The 17290-nt window shown below is 56.6% G+C and overlaps 2 protein-coding genes and 1 pseudogene across 6 annotated transcripts; all 3 read right to left on the reverse strand.

Annotated features, from left to right (window-relative positions):
- Window positions 1-998: 998 nt before the first annotated feature.
- Window positions 999-5517, reverse strand: TRIM47 (tripartite motif containing 47). 2 transcript variants are annotated; one of them, XM_081575340.1, is made up of 6 exons: window positions 4769-5517; window positions 3666-3761; window positions 3144-3374; window positions 2797-2995; window positions 2243-2314; window positions 999-1972 (listed from the first exon to the last, which is right to left on the reverse strand). In XM_081575340.1, the coding sequence occupies exons 1-6, from the start codon at window positions 5474-5476 to the stop codon at window positions 1332-1334; spliced, it is 1947 nt and encodes a 648-aa protein (XP_081431466.1). In that variant the 5' UTR covers window positions 5477-5517; the 3' UTR covers window positions 999-1331. The 2 variants fall into 2 exon arrangements, with proteins under 2 accessions (XP_081431466.1, XP_081431465.1); XM_081575339.1 differs by having other exon boundaries at window positions 2243-2317.
- A 5009-nt stretch (window positions 5518-10526) lies between these two features.
- LOC145540603 (small ribosomal subunit protein eS27 pseudogene) lies at window positions 10527-10780 on the reverse strand (annotated as a pseudogene).
- Window positions 10781-12302: 1522 nt separating this feature from the next.
- Window positions 12303-17290, reverse strand: TRIM65 (tripartite motif containing 65). Of its 4 annotated transcripts, XM_081575398.1 has the most exons (6): window positions 16841-17290; window positions 15751-15846; window positions 15291-15524; window positions 15031-15205; window positions 14826-14891; window positions 12303-14248 (listed from the first exon to the last, which is right to left on the reverse strand). In XM_081575398.1, the coding sequence occupies exons 1-6, from the start codon at window positions 17264-17266 to the stop codon at window positions 13674-13676; spliced, it is 1572 nt and encodes a 523-aa protein (XP_081431524.1). In that variant the 5' UTR covers window positions 17267-17290; the 3' UTR covers window positions 12303-13673. The 4 variants fall into 4 exon arrangements, with proteins under 4 accessions (XP_081431524.1, XP_081431526.1, XP_081431525.1 ...); XM_081575400.1 differs by lacking the exon at window positions 15751-15846; XM_081575399.1 differs by lacking the exon at window positions 14826-14891.

The following is a 17290-nucleotide window of genomic DNA, read 5'->3' on the forward strand; positions in this document are numbered from 1 at the left end:
TGGGGTGCACCTGAGTCACCGAGAACCCCCCGGGGGGCGGAGGCTGGCCTGGGAACACACCTTGTGGCCTCAGGGAGCAAGTTCTCCGCCTTGAAATCAGCACGCAGGCGTCCCAAGCTGTGATGGGGTGGGGTGGGGGGTGGCCCTAGGGCCACAGGGGGCCCTGGACCTTCCTGGGAGAGAGGCAGAGGCTCTACTGGGGCACAGAGCCCGGAGTCTCCCCAGAGTGGAGGCTGAGCCGCGTTCCAGCCACCTAGCTGGTGCAGAGATGTGAGGCAGCCTCCAAAGAGACAGGTCCTTTTAGGGAAGACGTTCCCAACTCCAGCCACACCCTGGGGTCAGTTCAGCCGCAGCCCTCATGAGCTGAGAAGCTGTGCATATGAAAACAGCGTCTCAGACTTTGTTGCCCTCGCCCAGGAGTCCTGCCCTGCTCTCACGGAGTGTGAGATCTGCATTGAATCTTGGGCAGACACCCTTCGGTAGGTTACAGAACTAGGCTATAGCAACAAGGATGAAAATAGCTGGTGGGCACCAGACCATCCAAAGCAAACACGCGGGGAGCCAGAATGACTGTGGGGCTGGACCCCTCTGGAAGAAGCCACCTCTGGCTCTCCCTGTTTAGAACCTGGGAGTAGACGGTGTGCAAAGGGTAGGCACCCCGTTTCAGTCTCCTTTTCCTGGGACCAGGGCCTTGCTCCCTTCTGCCTTTCAAGACTAGCTCAGGAAAGATGAGAAGTACTGGGAATTCTTGGTGGATGCAGAGAAGGGTGCTTCCCAGGTGGCTCAGTGGTAAAGAATCCTCCTTCCAATACAGGATACGCAAGTTTGATCCCTGGGTCAGGAAGATCCCCTGGAGGAGCAAATGATAACCCACTCCAGTATTCTTGCCTGGAAAATCTCACGGTCAGAGGAGCCTGGAGGGCTACAGTCCATGAGGTCACAAAGAGTGGGACATGACTGAGCCCGCATGCATGCATGAGAGAAGGGTAGAAAAGGGAGTCGTTCAGACACCAAACGTTTATTGAGCACCTACTATGTGCCAGGCACTGTCCCAGGAACCTGGGAGAGGAGGGGTCAGGGTAGCCTGGAACTGTCCAAGCTGCGGTTCCTTCTCCCAGAAACAAGGCCTGCAGGGGGACAGGGTCTGGGGAGCCTCCTCCCTGAGAGGTGGAAGGCCTTGGTTACAGAAGGCGGAGGCCTCTAGGAATGAGAAGGCTGGGGAATGTGTGGGGGTCCGAGGCTGGTGCCTTCTCTGGTTCAAACCAGGGGTGCAGAGAAGCAAGCTTCCCGGGAGCTGGGCCAGCAGCGGGAGGAGGCCCCAGGCCCCGGCATCACCTCCTCTTCAGCACGGATATGCAGGACTTCTTGAGGGGCCCGATCTGCAGATGGGCGTCTACACTCTCCAGGAAGAAGGCAGGCTTGAGCCTGCGTGTGAAGAGCCCTGCAAAGTGGCTGTCCAGGCGGCTCTGGAAAGGGTCGACGGGGGAGGCTGGTGTGCCACTCCGGCGCGCCCGGGAGGCCCTCAGCCTCCGTAGGAGGCTCATCTTGCCATCCCGCACGGCGTAGAAGCCCAGGGCTCGGTCGGCGTATTCTAGGCAGATCCCCACGGTGGGGGAGAAGGGGTGCGGCAGGGGCGCCTCCTGCCCGTGGAACCAGACAGAGAAGTTGCGTCCATTCCATTGCAGACAGCAGGAATAGGCGTTGCGGCCCAGCCGGCCCCGGTCGTAGGGCTCTTGTGGGGAGAAGTCTTCGGCCATGACCCCCACGCTGACCCAGCCCTCGATGATCTCCACCTCCCAGTAGTAGGTGCCCCGGTCCAGGGCGCCCTCGCCCAGCACCTGCTCACAGTGGGTGAAGCGGGTGGGCGACTCGGGGTAGTTAATAGGACACAGCACCCTCTTCACGCCCTTGGTTCCAAACAGCTGCAGGAACTTGTCGGCTGTGTCACTGTCCAAGTCCACAATGTAGGCAACTGCCCCCAGGGACCGGAGAGAAAGGCAGGGCTCAGGTCCAAGGTCAGGCGAGGCAGCCTTCCCCTGAGAGGCCCACCTCCCCCAAACACCTCTCCCATCCTTTGTAACCAGCACTGGACTTCAGCCACTGCAGGGAGCCCACCGTGAGCTGACCTAGTTCATCCCCTGAACTGGGGACACGAATCCTGGCCCTTGGGCACTTAGGGCCCAGCCCAGCAGCCTTGGGAGAACCCAGGTGAGCATCCTGGCAAGCCCAGGTGTCAACTTACACTTGAGGAAGTAATCCCTGGGAGCCTCACTCTCCAAGTTGTTGGTGCTGTCGGGGTCCTGGGACTCAGCGTCTGCTGCCAAAGAGGAGACAGTAGGAGGGGGTCTCCCTAGTCTCCCTAGCTGCCTGTGGCTGGGCTGCGCAAGGCAAACCCCCCTCTGAACCTGTGATTGAAATTCTCCTCCTCCTCCATCCTCCCAGCACCCCAGGCCACCTGGGGACAGGCACATGCCCAAATACGGTACCCTGTGTTCACACGCGTGCCTGGTGCTTGTTCTACGCCCCCTCCCCACCTCCGCCCCGCTCCACTTCCTCCCTGGGCTTCAGCCCCTCGGAAGCCAGAGGGTGGGCCAGGACAGGCCCGCTCTGCCCCCTGGGCTGCAGCCGAAGGGGCTGACTCGTGATTACAGGGTGGTGGCTTGAGTCCCTGGCAGGATTTGGGGTCCCACCCTGCGCTAGGCACAGTTTCCATCCTCCACTCCTGAGCAGGCACCGGGCCTGGGGCCCTGTGTGGGGAGCCTGGGGAAGGGTGAGTCACTTGCGGGGGGCGCCCACCTTCCGTGCCGGGCTTCTGCAGCCCGTCCTCGTCGCCGCCCAGCCCCCGCAGCTGCTCCCACTGGCTGGAACAGGCCGCAGCCAGAACGGCCTGCACCGCACGCACAGCCTGGGAGGACTTGGTGAAGCTGAGCTCCCTCGGGGGTCCAGGCCCGGGGCCACACCCCTCTTCCAGGGCCAGCCTGAGTGCCAGGAGCTCCTGTGCCAGAGAGACGCCCATTAAGGCCAAGCCGGCCACAGCAGCTCCCCCGGGATGGAGCTAGACGGCTCCGCCAGGCGGCCGGCACAGCCCCAAAGGCGGCCCCCGCGGCCTCCTCCCCCCCGCCGGCCTGCGGAGCTGCCCTCACCTGCACGAAGCTGACTGAGTCGGCTTCGGGGACCTGACTGAGGTTGTGGCGGGCCCTGCTGAGTCGGCTCCGCTGCTCCTCCTGCCGCCGCAGGTCGCCCTGGGAGCGGCCCAGCATGGTCGCCTCCCCCTCGTCAATGAAGCCCAGCACCTCCGTTTGAAACCCCTGCAGGACGGCCGCAGCCTCGGCAAACAGCCGGCTCACCCTCTCCCGCTCTGCCACAGCTGCGCTCTGCACAGGACAGTGAGGGGGGGAGGTGGGCAATGAGGACAGAGAACACCCCGATGACGTTTTGGCCACCTTCTCAGACCCCCGCCTTCCCAGTGTGTCTTGTTGGGGTCGGGGGGAGGAATGGGACTGAGGCACCAGCCCGAACTGCCCTGGGTCTGCACCATGTCAGGAGGGAGCTGGGCCATGCCCTGGGCACGGGCTTCTCTGGGGTGGACGGTGCCATGCTGAAAGCTCACAGCTCCAGGAGCCTGCGGCAGGGGTGGACAGGGGTGGGGTTGGATGGGATCTGACCTTGATGAGGGCCACTGTGCGCCGGGACTGAGCGATGCCAGCGCCCAGCTCGTCCATGCGGTCCTCCACGGCGCTCAGGACTTTGGGCTGCTCCGCCTGTGGACGACAGCCTCGAGGAGTAAGGGGTCTGGAAGTAGGGTCCCGGGCCTCACCAAAAGGGAGGTGGGGGTGACCAGGTGTGGTATCTGGGTCCAGGTGGACTGGGAGTGGTGATGATATACCAAAGGGGCCTCAAGCCTAGGCTGGTGCCCTTTCTGAATGCCTGGGAGAGGGCAGGCTGGTGGGCCGTGGGCTGCTTGCCTCCCCTCTTTGACTGGTGCACAAGTCCAGGGCCCTCTGGGTCCTCCATGTTGCTTGCTGTGATTTGAGAACTTCCCTCCGAGGGAAAGAAGCAGAAAGTGAGGAGGGGCCCTGCGAAAGGCGCCATTCAAACTGCCTGGGAATCACTGTCCCCCAAGACGCTGTGTCCCCAATCCAAGCCTGAAAAATGGGGATTCCGGGCAAATCCCCTGGGTCTTATGAGTCATCACTTCAGGCAGGAGAGACGGAAAATCCCAAGGCCAGAGGCGCCAAGACCAGGCCGGGGGCCAAAGGAAACTGGGGGCGGAGGTAACGGGGCCGGACAGCCAGCACATGCGCCCACCACCAGCCCCCGGAACAGCCGGACAGAGCGGGCTGTGTGCTCGGTCCACCCTCTGCCGCACTCCTGTCGCCTGCCACACCCATCCAGACGCTCAGCCCAGGCAGATCTGAGCGGGGACCGGCGGGACCCCGGCCGAGGCACCGACCGCCCGCCGGGGACCCTGCGCACCCCACCTGGCTCCTTTAGCCACCCGCCATGGGCTCCGCCCCAGCCTCAGTCCCCCAGCCCGATTTTTGCATCCTTTTCGAGTTCTCACTGGGTCCCTCCAACCCCCGTTCTCATCCCGAGAGGAATGTCCCACAGCGAGCGGATGACGGTCAGGGCTGGAAGGCACCGCAGGTTAGAGAGGGGAATTAAGAATGGCAATGCAATGAGGGGTCCTCGGCCGGCGCGCGAGGCCCATCCCCCGCCCCAGCCCGCCCGCCCGCCCGCCCGCCCGCCCGCCGCGCCCGCGCCCTACCTCCTGGAGCGCGCGCTCCTGCTCCAGCGGCACGAGCTCGTGGCCTCGGTGCTCCTGGGCGGCGCAGGCCTCGCACACACACACGCGCTCGGCGCGGCAGTAGCGCTCGAGCGGCCGCAGGTGGCGCGGGCACAGGCTTTCCTCCAGCCGACGCAGCGGCGGCACCAAGCGGTGGCCACGCAGCGCGGGGCTGCGCTCGTGCGGGCCCAGGTGCGCGGGGCAGAAGGACGCGAGGCAAGAGAGGCAGGAGAGCGCGGCGGGCAGGGCGGCGCCTTCGGGGCACGCATCGCAGCGCACCGGCTCTTCGCCGGGCGGCCACGACTCGGGCGCGCAGGGAGCCGACGGCTCCGGGACGCTGGGCGGCGCGCTGGGTGTTGCCGGCTTGGGGGCCGGGGCCGGGGCCGGGGCCGGGGCCGGCGGGGTCGGGGCCGGGCCGGGGCCGGGGCCGGGCCCCGGGCCCGAGCCCTGGCGGAGCTGCAGCAGTTCGGACAGCGTGTGGTTCTTGCGGAGCTGGAGACCGTCGGGGAAGGGCTCCTGGCACAGCGGGCAGCGGGCCGTGCCTCCGGGGCCGCCGGCGCCACCCGCTCCGCGGTGCGGCCAGAGCGCGCCCAGGCAGGCGAGGCAGAAGTTGTGGCCGCAGGGCAGCGTCACCGGCTCCCGGAGCGGCTCCAGGCAGATGGGGCAGCTGAAGGGCCCACTCCCGTCCATGGCTCCGTGGCCGCGGCGCACCGCCTGCGCCGCTCGCGCCTGGGAGGGACCTGGGCCGTTCACGACGCGGCGCCGCCCCCTGGGACAGAGGCCAAGGGTCCGGCCCCCGCCCGCCCCCGGCTCGGACCGCCCCCCAGCGCAGAAGGCCAGCCTGTACCCGGCCCCGGCCCGGTCAGCGTGGGGTGGCCTCTGGGCCCCAGTCTGACCCCTAGGGGCTCCTGGAGGAAAGGGCAGTGAGAGAGAGCGCAGAGGAGGGCAGAGGGCAGAGAAGGCGACTGGAGGGGGCCACACTGAAAGCAGGGGAGGAATTCACCCCTCCATGACCCCCGATGGGGGTCCACCCCACGGCCAGCCAGGGCCTCCAGAGAGGTTGGGCGACCGCACTGTGTCAGGCAGGCACCTTTGCGCTCCACACCCCTCCGCAGCACCTTTAGCCAAATTGCTGAGCTGCTGAGACTTCCTGGCGGTCCAGTCGCTAAGACTCCCTGCCCTCCCAATGCTGGGGAACCAGGTTCCATCCCTGGTCAGGGAATTAGATCCCACATGCTGCAACTAAGCAACTAAATATTTCACATGCCCACAAGGAAGATCAAAGATCCTGCGTGCCGCAACTAAGACCTGGCTCAGCCAAATAAATATAAAAAGACAAAGTTGCTGAGCTGCAGGGAAAAATAACTGCTGAGGGGCATATGTTTTTGCCTCTTAGTGACTCTATTTACCTCCGGTGGGGAACTTGGGCTTCTCGAAACTTAAAATGGGTAGTTGATGTTGTCCTCCAAGTCCACTGTCCTAGGAATTCAGTTCCAGCCCACGGACACTCATGTGATGTGCTCGGGGCTCGGGCTGTGGGTTCCCCAAGTGGAGGCATTCGCTGAGACTAGTCTAACTACGCACTTAAAATGGTGCATTTTAGTATATGTAAACTATACCTCCATAATGTTAAATTTAAAAAAATAGAATGGCAACAAAATAACTAAAGGAGCACTGGGTTATAACCCTAAGTATAAAACAAACTTCCATGAGTTCATGCTGTTATAAATAAATCTCTGGATAAATAAATAAATGAGGGAGAATAGACAAATTTCCCACTCAGAGGAATTCTAAACAGTTTGGCACATTCTCCAAGATGGAGAATGGCTTCCCACTCCGCACGTGTGCAGGGTGCAGAGTGACTTCCTTCCAAAGGGAGCAGAAGAGTAACTTGACAGTGTACAGTGATGAAAACGAGCCCAGCCAGGTGATCAAGTCAACATCAACAGTGATAAGTCATGTCGGGCAGTAAGTACCGTTGATATGATGTGGTCTTCCTACCCACAGCCCCACTCTAATTATGATTAAAACTTTAGACAAATCCCAGTGGAGACACAGTCTACACAGCGCCTGACAAACAGAAGCAGGGAAAGTCTGAAAAATCATCACAGCCAAGAGAAATCCATGGAGACATGATAACAAAATGTCCTGTGTATTCTGGATGTGTTCCTGAGAGAGAAAAAGGATGTTAGGGGGAAACAGGAAATTCAAATAAATTATGGAATATAGTTAATAAGAATGTATCAGTATTGGCTCCTTCAATGTGACAAATGTACCATAGTCATGATATGAGCAAAAGGGCAAATTGGGAGGGAGGTATAGGGGAATTCTGAGTGATCTTTGCAATTTTTCTGTAAATTTATAAGTATTTTAAAATTAAAAGTTCATGAAACAGATTTCCCTTGTGGCTCAGTGGTAAAGAATCTGCTGCCAGTGTAGGAGACACGGGTTTGATCCCTGATCCAGGAAGATCCCACATACCACGGAGCAACTCAGTTCCTGTGCCACAGCTATTTAGCCTGTGTTCCAGAGCTCAGGAGCCGCGATGACTGAGCCCGCGTGCCACAACTACTGAAGCCTGAGCCCCCTAGAGCCTGTGCTCTGCAACAAAAGAAGCCTGTGCACCGCAGCTAGAGAGTAGCCCCTGCTCATTGCAACTAGAGAGAAGCCCAAGCAGCAATGAAGACTCAGCACAGCCAAAAATAAATAAATAAAATTATTTTTTAAAAAGTCATTAAAAAAAAAATAGCTGAGGCAATGATTCCTACACCCAGGCCTGCAGACCTCCTGCTGATGAGAGGCCAAAATGGGAGGAATACTTGGATGGAGATGGTTGATCCACATAGAGGTGAGGATTAGCCTTTCTTATTCCTGCAGGGCCTTTCTCAAAGCCTAATGTAGTCTCAGACGTCTTTCCAGAGTAATGTTTTTATTTTTACATATTTATTTTTCTATGTTTTGGCCGCACTGTGCTGCCTGTGGGATCGTAGTTCCTGACCAGGGATTGAACCCATGCACCCTGCAGGGAAAGTGTGGAGTCTTAACCACTGGACCACTAGGGAAGTCCCCAGAGTAATGCTTTTAAATGCACAAAATAACATGCACAGGGTTGCATGGCAACAAATTACACTGAAATACAGGTACAAAATATAAAGAACACAAATTTGTGATAAAGTTAGTTATATCTGTGTTTCTTTAACACAAGAACAAATAACAAAATCTGACAGAGGCCTAAGAATTACTGTGTTTTTGAGACAGTGATGAATGTAAGCGTATTTCAAGTTCTCTGTCACTTCTGTAACGTGCTATGAAAAATCTGTCATTTTTATTGGTGACAAGTCACAGCTATTGCTAATATCATCGTGATGTGTTTTCTCCATTTGTAATAGAAAGAAATGCTAGATTACCATTAGAGGACATTGAAAATAAAGAGAATTTCCACCTCCTCAAGACCCTGGGTGGAGAAGAGAATGGCACTCCACTCCAGTACTCTTGCCTGGAAAATCCCATGGACGGAGGAGCCCAGTAGGCTGCAGTCCATGGGGTCGCGAAGAGTCGGACACGACTGAGCGACTTCCCTTTCACTTTTCACTTTCATGCATTGGAGAAGGAAATGGCAACCCACTCCAGTGTTCTTGCCTGGAGAATCCCAGGGACGGGGGAGCCTGGTGGGCTGCCGTCTATGGGGTCACACAGAGTCGGACACGACTGAAGCGACTTAGCAGCAGCAGCAGCAGCAGCAAGACCTTGGGTTAAACTGTCTAATTTAGGGGGAATTCCCTGGTGGTCCAGTGGTTAAGACTTGGTGCTTTCACTGCTGTAGCTCCGATTTAATCCCTGAGTGGCGAACTAAGATCCCACAAGCCATGAGGCTCAGTCAAAAAACAAAAAATCTAGAGCAGAAAAAAGAGTCACAGGTATAGAGAACAAACTTACAGTTACTGGGGGGGAAGGAGGTGGGACAAATTGGGAGACTGGGATTCACTGTGTACAAAGTAAAGGGTATACACTACTATGCATAAAATGAGAACCTACTGTATAGCACAGGGAACTACTCAGTGCCCTGCGGTGACCTAAATGGGAAGGAAATCCAAAAAAGAGGGGCTATATGTATATGTATAACTGATTCATTTTGCTACACAGCAGAAACTTAATATAGCATTGGAAAGCAGCTATACTCCAATAAAAATATAAAATCTGATTTAAAAATATGCTGTGCAGAGCCTCCTGGAAGGAGAGAAGAAAACTAAGATCTATTAAATATTAAAAGGGGTGGATCCACTCCTGAGGAATTTACGGGAAGTGGGTGGGGGTGAAGTCATGGAGGCTTTCATGGAGGAAGTGTCATCTGCGTTGGGCTTTCACAGACTGCTAGGGCTCGGAGGCGTGCAGAAACTAGGGTGGGAAAAGACCTTCTGGGCAGAGCAGCAGGGTGAACCAGCCTGGGTGTGCCTGGTTTGGCAGAGAGGCATGTAATGAGTTCCATAAGTAGTTTCCACAAGGAGCACTTGATCTGGATTGTCCCTTGTCTGCCAAGATGAGGGATGGTTCAGAGGCTCAGACATCAGAGGCTTGGCAGCCAGGCTGCCTGGGCTTGCTGAGACCACAGACCTGCTTGGCTCTGGAAGGGAGAGGAGGTGCCACTCAGGTTTGGGGCTACATACAGGGGACAAGTTTTGCCCTCCAATCCCCACCTCACAGCCTGTTCAGGAAGGTGTACTCCTCCAGGAATGCCTGGAGATGTGATTTGTCAGGGTGGTGGCATTTTGATATCTCATTTCCATTATGGAAGCTTTTAAAGTTGCCCAATATATTCATTATTCTTTTTTTGGCTGTGCTGTGTAGGCTTTTCTCTAGTTGCAGCAAGCGGGGGCTACTCTCTTGTTGTGGAGCACGGGCTCCAGAGTTCGTGGGCTTCAGTAGTTGTGGCACTCGGGCTTAACTGCCCTGTGGTATGTGGGATCTTCCCGGATCAGGGATCAAACTCGTGTCTTCTGCATTGGCAGCTGGATTCTGAGCCACCACGGAAGCTCTATATTCATTATTCTTGAAATGAATTGGCTCTTAAGTTAACTGACACTCTGCTCACGGCTGCATCTCACTCTGTCCTCCCCAGGACTCCCATGAAGGAGGGGAAATGGAATTCCAACAGGTTGCATATCTTGCCAGAGGTCACACGCCTAGTCTTGCAGAGGAGACAGAACTTAAACCCAGAACGTGCACCCTGAAAATAATCCTAAACCTCATAAATGGCCCTGTCTGGCTGCAGTATCTTGAAAAAAAAAAAAGTCAAACAGAAACAAAAACAAACTGCAAAAGCAGTCGAACAAACAATAGTACTTAGCAAGCCAAGCTTAGCTTTGCTTGAATCTCTGGAAAAAGGAAATGGGAACCAAGCCATATCCCACAACAGCACTTTTTCTATTGATGTACTTTAAAACATATGTATTTATTTCAAAATGATATATTTAGAGTATCTGAAAAATAAACAATTTAGTGAGGCATATAATAAAAGCTGCACTCCTGTATCCCACCTTTTTCAGATTCTTGCTCCCATGGACAACTAGGTTCAACCCTTCTGTCTCTTCTAGCACTTACCTCCGTATCCCTAAAGCACACGGGTGTGAGCTTGACATCTGGATGTTTGTGCTCATATTTCTGGAGATTCTGATTCTTTTTTTTTGATATCCAAAATGTGTTTATTGGGATGGTTCCCCATTTGTTCTGATACAGGGTACTTTTAGTGCTGCTTCTGTCTGAAGCAGCATCCTTCTGGAAGCCTTGCTTTTCCTCCTGTAGGCTGTCAGAGGACAGTAGCGCAACCAGCACACAAAACTACTGTTTGTGTGTGGCTAAAGTCGTTGGTGATTTTATAGCATCCTGGGCGTCTCACATCCGGAAACAGGAATTGGGGCTCTGCATGAGGTGCTTCTTCTTGTGTTCCCTCTTCTCCCCTTCTGGAGAGGGACGAAGGAGATCCTTTGCGAGAGGCATGTTCTCTTGGCAAGGTTGTCACTGTCAGGAAGCGAGATTTTGATTCCTTATCACTTCTCCTTTATGTTGAATTCCTCATTGCTTGGATCCCGAGGCTCCCCTTCCCTTCATTGATTTATTTCTTTATTTTTGAAAATTACATCCTCTGGGAGTTTCGTGGTAATGGATGCGGAAGTGTCTGCAAATGTCTTTGTTCAGGCTTTGCCCATGATTGACAGTTTGGCTGGGTATGGAATTCTGAATAGAAATCCTTTCCTCTCTCAGTCTCAAAGACCTGGCTCCATTGTCTTCTAGTTTCCAGCCCCACGTTACTTGAAGCCACATTTCCTGGTCACCACACTGCTCCTTTCTGTTCCTCCCTCCACAGGCAGGATAGCCTCTGATTCTCTTTACCCCTCCCCTCTGGCCTCCAATCCACCAGCCCCAGAGGCCCCTATCTTTTAAAATCTCTCCTGCCCTACCCTTCTCTTGTTCTGTTCCTATGCCCACCCTCCTGATTCTGCCTCACAGATGCTCAGAAACTGTGAGGAGTGGAGCAGAGATGCTGGAAACACTCCTAGGCTCATCAGATGTGTCCCCTTTACAAATGTTATGCCCCCGAGTCCATGTTTCTTTCTCCCTCTGCACCAAGGAATTTTTTCTGGTAAGGAGGTGGAGAGTGGTAGAATCAGCAGGGCTGAGAGAATTTAATCTGAAGTAACTGTCCAGGAGAGTTAATTCTTGCCCTCACACTGACATGGGAAGCACTGCTCCATAGCACTCTATGGAGTTCATAAAAATATGAACTTCCCTGGTGGTCCAGTGGTTAAGACTCTGAGCTCACAATGCAGGGAAGTGGATTCAACCCCTGGTCAGGGAACTAGGATCCCTCATGCCACATGGCATGGCACTCCCCGCCACCCCCCACCCTGCCCAAAAAAGGCAGTAGTGTCATGCAAACAAAAGTTAATGGTCACAATGTAGAACATTCCCACAGGACAATGTGGAAAGGACCAACAACCTAATAAAAAAGATAAATCCATAGATTAAATGACCCAAGACACTTTGCACTATGGAAGCAGAGAAAGGTCTGTTGTTCCTCTCTCTGTCCCTTTTTCTGTGGGCTTGGCTAGCTGGACATTTGTGTAGGGGCTCTGGGATGAGGCGGGATGGTTAGAATCTGTCCGCTGGGGTAGCCAGCGATAATGGCTACTGGCCAGCCGAATCCTGTATCTACCCTGCTGGGGCTTTCAACTCCTGCTGTTAAACCAGCCGTCATACTGTCACACTGACTGTCCAGGGTTAGAACCTTCTTACCCTGTTTGGGGACCTCCCAACTTTAGGAATCCTTCTGGAAGCTCCTTGCCCAGGTTGCACCAATCAGAGGCCTAGCCCCGCCCTTGATCAGAGAGCCATGTGGCTGACAAGTGAGGCCACAGGATGGAGTCTGCAACCTCGGTAGTATCAGGGACCAGTGACAATGTGGGGAGGGAAGTCTATCTTACAGAAATATAAAAATACTTGGTAATTTTTGGAGTGTGTGTTTTGCATGTTATCCTTTTCTAAAAAAGCTTTTATTGTCAAATACTTACACACAAGTATATAAAACATGCATGTCCAGTGTAAAAAATTAGAAAGCAGACACCCTTGGGACCACTATCCTGATCAAGAAGTACTTTCTTGTACAAAATTACTGCTCCCCAATGACCCAGCACCCTCACCTCCAGAAACACAAGATAAAACATGTACAAGGACCTGCAGGGAAACATGTTCTGAATAGCAAAATCAAAAACAAAAGGAGCGGGAGCTGTGCTGGCACCTACACTTGATGCCCACGCTCTGGGTAGGGATGAGGTGAGAATGAAGGCGGCCGAGGCTCTGCTGTGACGACTGGCTGGTGGCCTGGGGGGCAGGAGTCAGCTGGCCTGACTCAAAGTTTCTTCATTTCGTCCCTTGTGTAAAAATAAAATCTTCAAGTCTCCGTTGTGTCTCTGTTGAGCGATCCCTCTTTAGAGAATGTAGCCCATGTACAGGGCAATAAATACGGTCAAAATTTCCAGCTCATAAATCATCATCTTAAGACTTCCCTGGCCCAGTGGTTAAGATTCCAACTTTCCACTGCAGGGGGCAAGGGTTTGATCCCTGGTTGGGGGACTAAGATCCGACATGCTGAAGGGTGTGCTCTCCCCCCAAAAGTCATCATGGCCATATTTTTAGAGCCCCTAAATAAAACATTTTGAAGTCCAATAATGGGTAAACAAATTCTGATTAAAATTTTTCTTTGTCATTAGAATGACCGTTTATGTTGCAGTTATTCAGGGAGAAAATTTGAACAATGTGGAAAATGCTTATGTTAAATAAAAGATGCAGAAAAACACAATTGTTTATAGAATATGAGCACAGGATGTACAAAGTAAAAGAGAAGACGAAAATATACCAAAATGTGAAGGAAAATAGAAAAGAGGTGAGGAGGGAGAAGGTAAAAAATCAACCTTCTCAAGGTTTCCTCTAGGAATCCTCTGTTCCTAGGTCTACAGTGTCTCGGTAGGAGGTAAACTGGTGTTGCCCCGTGAGTGACTGTCCTGCTGTGGTGTGTCCTGCACTGCACGCACGCTCCTGCAGGACCTGGACACCACGCTGATCTCTGAGGTCCAGGCTGCACTGGAACTGGGCTCCCATCTTCCTCCTCGAGCCCTGCCCCCTTCAGAGAGGGGGGAAAGCTGAACTCCAGTTTGGAGGCTTCCTCCCGCCTCTCTCCAAGTGGCCCAGCCAGCTCCTGAGTCAGTCTTCCAGTCAACAACTGGTCCCATTACAGCTGTGGCCTCAGGTCCCCAGGGGAGCAGCTGGGGCAGTTCTGGGGCCCATGGGAATGGTGGCAGCTGGTCACCAGGGTGGCACTCATCCCCTACCTTCCTCAGTTGAGCCCCGAGGCCTCTTCCTGGAGCCCCGGAGGGAGGGTGGCCTCGGGCTGATGGCACAAGGTCAGGGTCCGACCCTCGAGGAGCCAGAAAATAGGGTAGAGGGGCCGGGTGAAGATGGCATGGAAGGTGTGCAGGGGTTGGGTCTTGGGTTCCAGGCTGTAGAAGGTGAGGCGGCCAGAGTCCAGGTCCAAATCCACGCCCAGGAGCCGCCCTGACACGGCTGGGAGGCGCTGGGCCTTCCCATTGTGCCAGGCCTGGGTGCAGTCCTCCTGAATGCAGAGCCCCCAGGAGCTGGGCCCGCGGCCGATGTTGTCCGTGTGGGGCCCCTGCCTGCGCCTCGTCAGTTCCGAGTAGGCGACGCCCAGCGTCACCGAGTGGTTGGACGTGCGCACCTCCCAGTAGTGCTGCCCAGCCTGGAAGCTCTGGGCGCACTGCACCTGCCAGAGCTCAAAGCTGCCGGGCCCGTCTGGGCCCCGGGGCTTTAGAAGGTGCTTTACCCGCTGGTCCTGCTGAGACAGGTAGAGATGGCGGTTGGCGCTGACAGGGTCGAAGGTCAGGTTGCGATAATCTGTTGGGCAGAGGCGGATGGAAGGTGAGTGAGCAAGGGCGCCTGCGCCCGGCTGTCACTCTGTTCTCAGAAGGGACAGACAGCACCTGAATTTCCATCAACGGCCCCCCAGACGTCTGCCGGGGTCACTGGAAGCTGAGCGAACGTGGACATCATCTCAGCATCTGATCCTCTGTGCGACCCCTGAAGTGGAACCTCCCATTGGCCTCATTTCACAGATGAGAAAACTGAGGTTCAGAAAGCTAACCTAACTTCGTAGTAAGTGGAATAATCGTGATCGATCCTGGGTTCGCACAGCCAGAATCTCCTTAAACACTACACTCGCTGCACGTGTAAGAGGTGTGCATCCTGCAACAGCTACGCGGGGAGCGGGGGGCAAGGCCAGCCCTAGGGAGGGGCGTAAACAGGTTTCCTGGACAGAATAGTCACAGCAGGTGCCCCCCAACACATGCACAGGGACACACACATGTGCTCACAGTGCACACATGAACACACACGTACCTGCGTGTACGTACAATGCACTCACACACACAAGCTCACACAGGTGCAGACACATGTGTGCTCTAGGCCTTCTTACTCTGCCACAGTCTCCTCCTCAGTGGACACACCGTGCTCACGACTGGTGCCAGGGGACCTGGGGACTCTACAGGGCAAAGCAGGGTCTTAGGGGAGTCATCAAGAGGAGCGCTCATGGGGGGCCAGGCCACTCACTCCATTCCCACCCCTAGTGGGAGGGACAGCAGGGCCCAAAGGGGCAGGCAGAGGTCTGGGATCGGCCTTACCCACGGAGCCCGAGTCAGCAGCTTCGGCTGGTACTCCGGAGTGGCCCCCCTCTTCCAGGAGGAGGGCACACAGCTGGCTCAGTGACTCCTTCAGGCCACCCAGCTGCTGATCTTCGTCCCACTGTGGCAAAGTCAGTGGCCCGAGAGGGCCTGGGGGCACCAGTTGCTGTGATTCCTGTGTGCAGGGGACAGCTGCAGTAAGCCCAGGCATGAGGGGCAGGCGCACTGGCCTCCCGGTCTGCCTCCCCAAGGCCTGGTACCTGGAGGAAGGTCTGGTCATCCAGATGCTCCAGAAGGTGGCGAATCCTGCAATCACAGAGAGACACGGCCTCCAGGTGGCCCTGCAGGCGCTGTTTCTCCTCCCGGGCCTGCTCCAGGGCCTGGGTCTTGGCCACGTCGATGTCCCTCAGAGCCCAGGCCCGCCGCATCTCCAGGGCCTGCAGCAGGCGGCTGAACTTGCCAGAGACCACGGAGGTCAGGGTGCAGGCTGAGTTCTGGGTGGGCACAGGAGGAGCTGAGGACAGCCAGGGCCCTGGGCTGCCCACTGGGCTGAGGGGTAGGGAGCCAAGGTCTCTCTGCCCCCCGCCCCCCAGCCCTTCATTTCCTGCTGCCAGGAGACATTTTCAAGTAGCTCACGCCTACTGCCCAGTGTTCCAGGGGCCGGCTGGTGGCCACCTGAAGGACACAGCATGAGGACATGGTGGAGGGGTGGCCTGGTACCTGGATCTGGCTGCTTCGCTGCTGCAGCTCCTGTAGCTGCCTCTCAGCCTGGGAGGCCTGCTGCTGGGTGACCTCCAGTGTGGCTCTCAGCTGGGCCTGTGGGGCCCACCAGGGGACAAGTGACAAGAAGGGGCCAGGACTGGCTGTGAAGTTCCCCCTCAGCCAGTCAGCAAGCACCTGCAGATGCTCAGACTCCCCTTCTTGTGCCACCCGGGTGAGGCCCATACACAGGGCATCAGCCTTGGTTCTGAGCCCTGGGGGAACTGGGTCAGGGTCCCAGGGAGGCCTGGACAAAGCCCCTGCCCCACCAGGAGCAGATTGGTGCCCAGGTGGTACAGAAACCTCGGGCTGAACACGAGCAACACGGCTATACTCTCAGGACTGCAGGACGGCACCCCAGGTAGGATTTGGGGCCCTGCACCCGGTCAAGAGCCTGTCTTGCTTCTGCTCATCCCGGTGACACCCTGAAGTGAGGGACCCAAGTTATCCCCGCTTCACAGAAGAGGAAGCAGGTCAGGGAAGTTCATAACTTAGCCAGGTCACTGCATCTTCCCAAGTGCAATGCTCGTGCCTCGGTCCAGGCTGCAGAGCCTCCAGCACAGTACAACATGCTGGAGGTAGGAAGGGGCAGGGCAGAGTTTGCTGGTTCACCCTGACTCTCCCCCAAGGGTGCAGTCCTGCCCTCACCCCAGCATCACTGCCCCTCCCGCTAGCCAAGTTCTAGCTCCTTCACTGCTTCTGCCGTCCAGCCGTACCACCCATTCCTTCCTGCAAACTTCACACTCCGTACACTGTCTTCAGCCCCCAAGGCAGTAAACTCTTGTCCTGACTGCGTCCTCAGCAGCCGCGGGCATTGTCTGTCCTCCAGCACTCGGCTCTGGGCTCCTTGAACTCCTCACTCCATCCCGGCTACTCACTACCGTATCCTCGCCCTGGACCTGGCACCGGCCCTGACATCTCTATTCCAAGCGTCCATGTCCTGACCGCCACCTCCTCTCAACCCGGAATCAAAACAGGGCCAAGCCCGCGCGGCTGAAGCTGCCCGCCCCCGCCCGGGCGCAGACAGCAGTGCGGGTCCCCGGCGAGTCACCTCGCGCGCCCGGCGCTCGACGTCCAGCAGCACCCGCTCGTGGAAGCGACACTCGCGCACGGTGCACACGCAGCACACGCAGACGCCCTCGGCGCGGCAGAAGAGCTCGAGCGGCCGGCCGTGCCGGGGGCAGCGCGCGCCGGGGCCGGGGCCGGAGCCGGGGCCGGGGCCGGGGTCGGGGCCGGGGCCGGGGCCGGGCGCGGCGCGCAGCTCCTCCACCACGCCGCCCAGAGCCACGTTGCGGCGCAGCTCGGCGCCGTCCGGGAAGGGCTCCCGGCACTCGGGGCACACCTTCTCGCGGCGGCCCCACCAGTCCCGGATGCAGGCCCCGCAGAAGTTGTGGCCGCAGAGCAGCGTCACCGGCTCCTTGTAGAGCTCCAGGCAGATGGAGCAGCTCAGCTTGTCCTCCAGCTGCTGCGCGGCCATAGCGGCGGTGGGCGGCCCCGACAC

The sequence above is a fragment of the Giraffa tippelskirchi genome, chromosome 3 (assembly GCF_054371585.1).
Source record: "Giraffa tippelskirchi isolate mGirTip1 chromosome 3, T2T-mGirTip1v1.2.pri, whole genome shotgun sequence".
Lineage (NCBI taxonomy): Eukaryota > Metazoa > Chordata > Mammalia > Artiodactyla > Giraffidae > Giraffa > Giraffa tippelskirchi.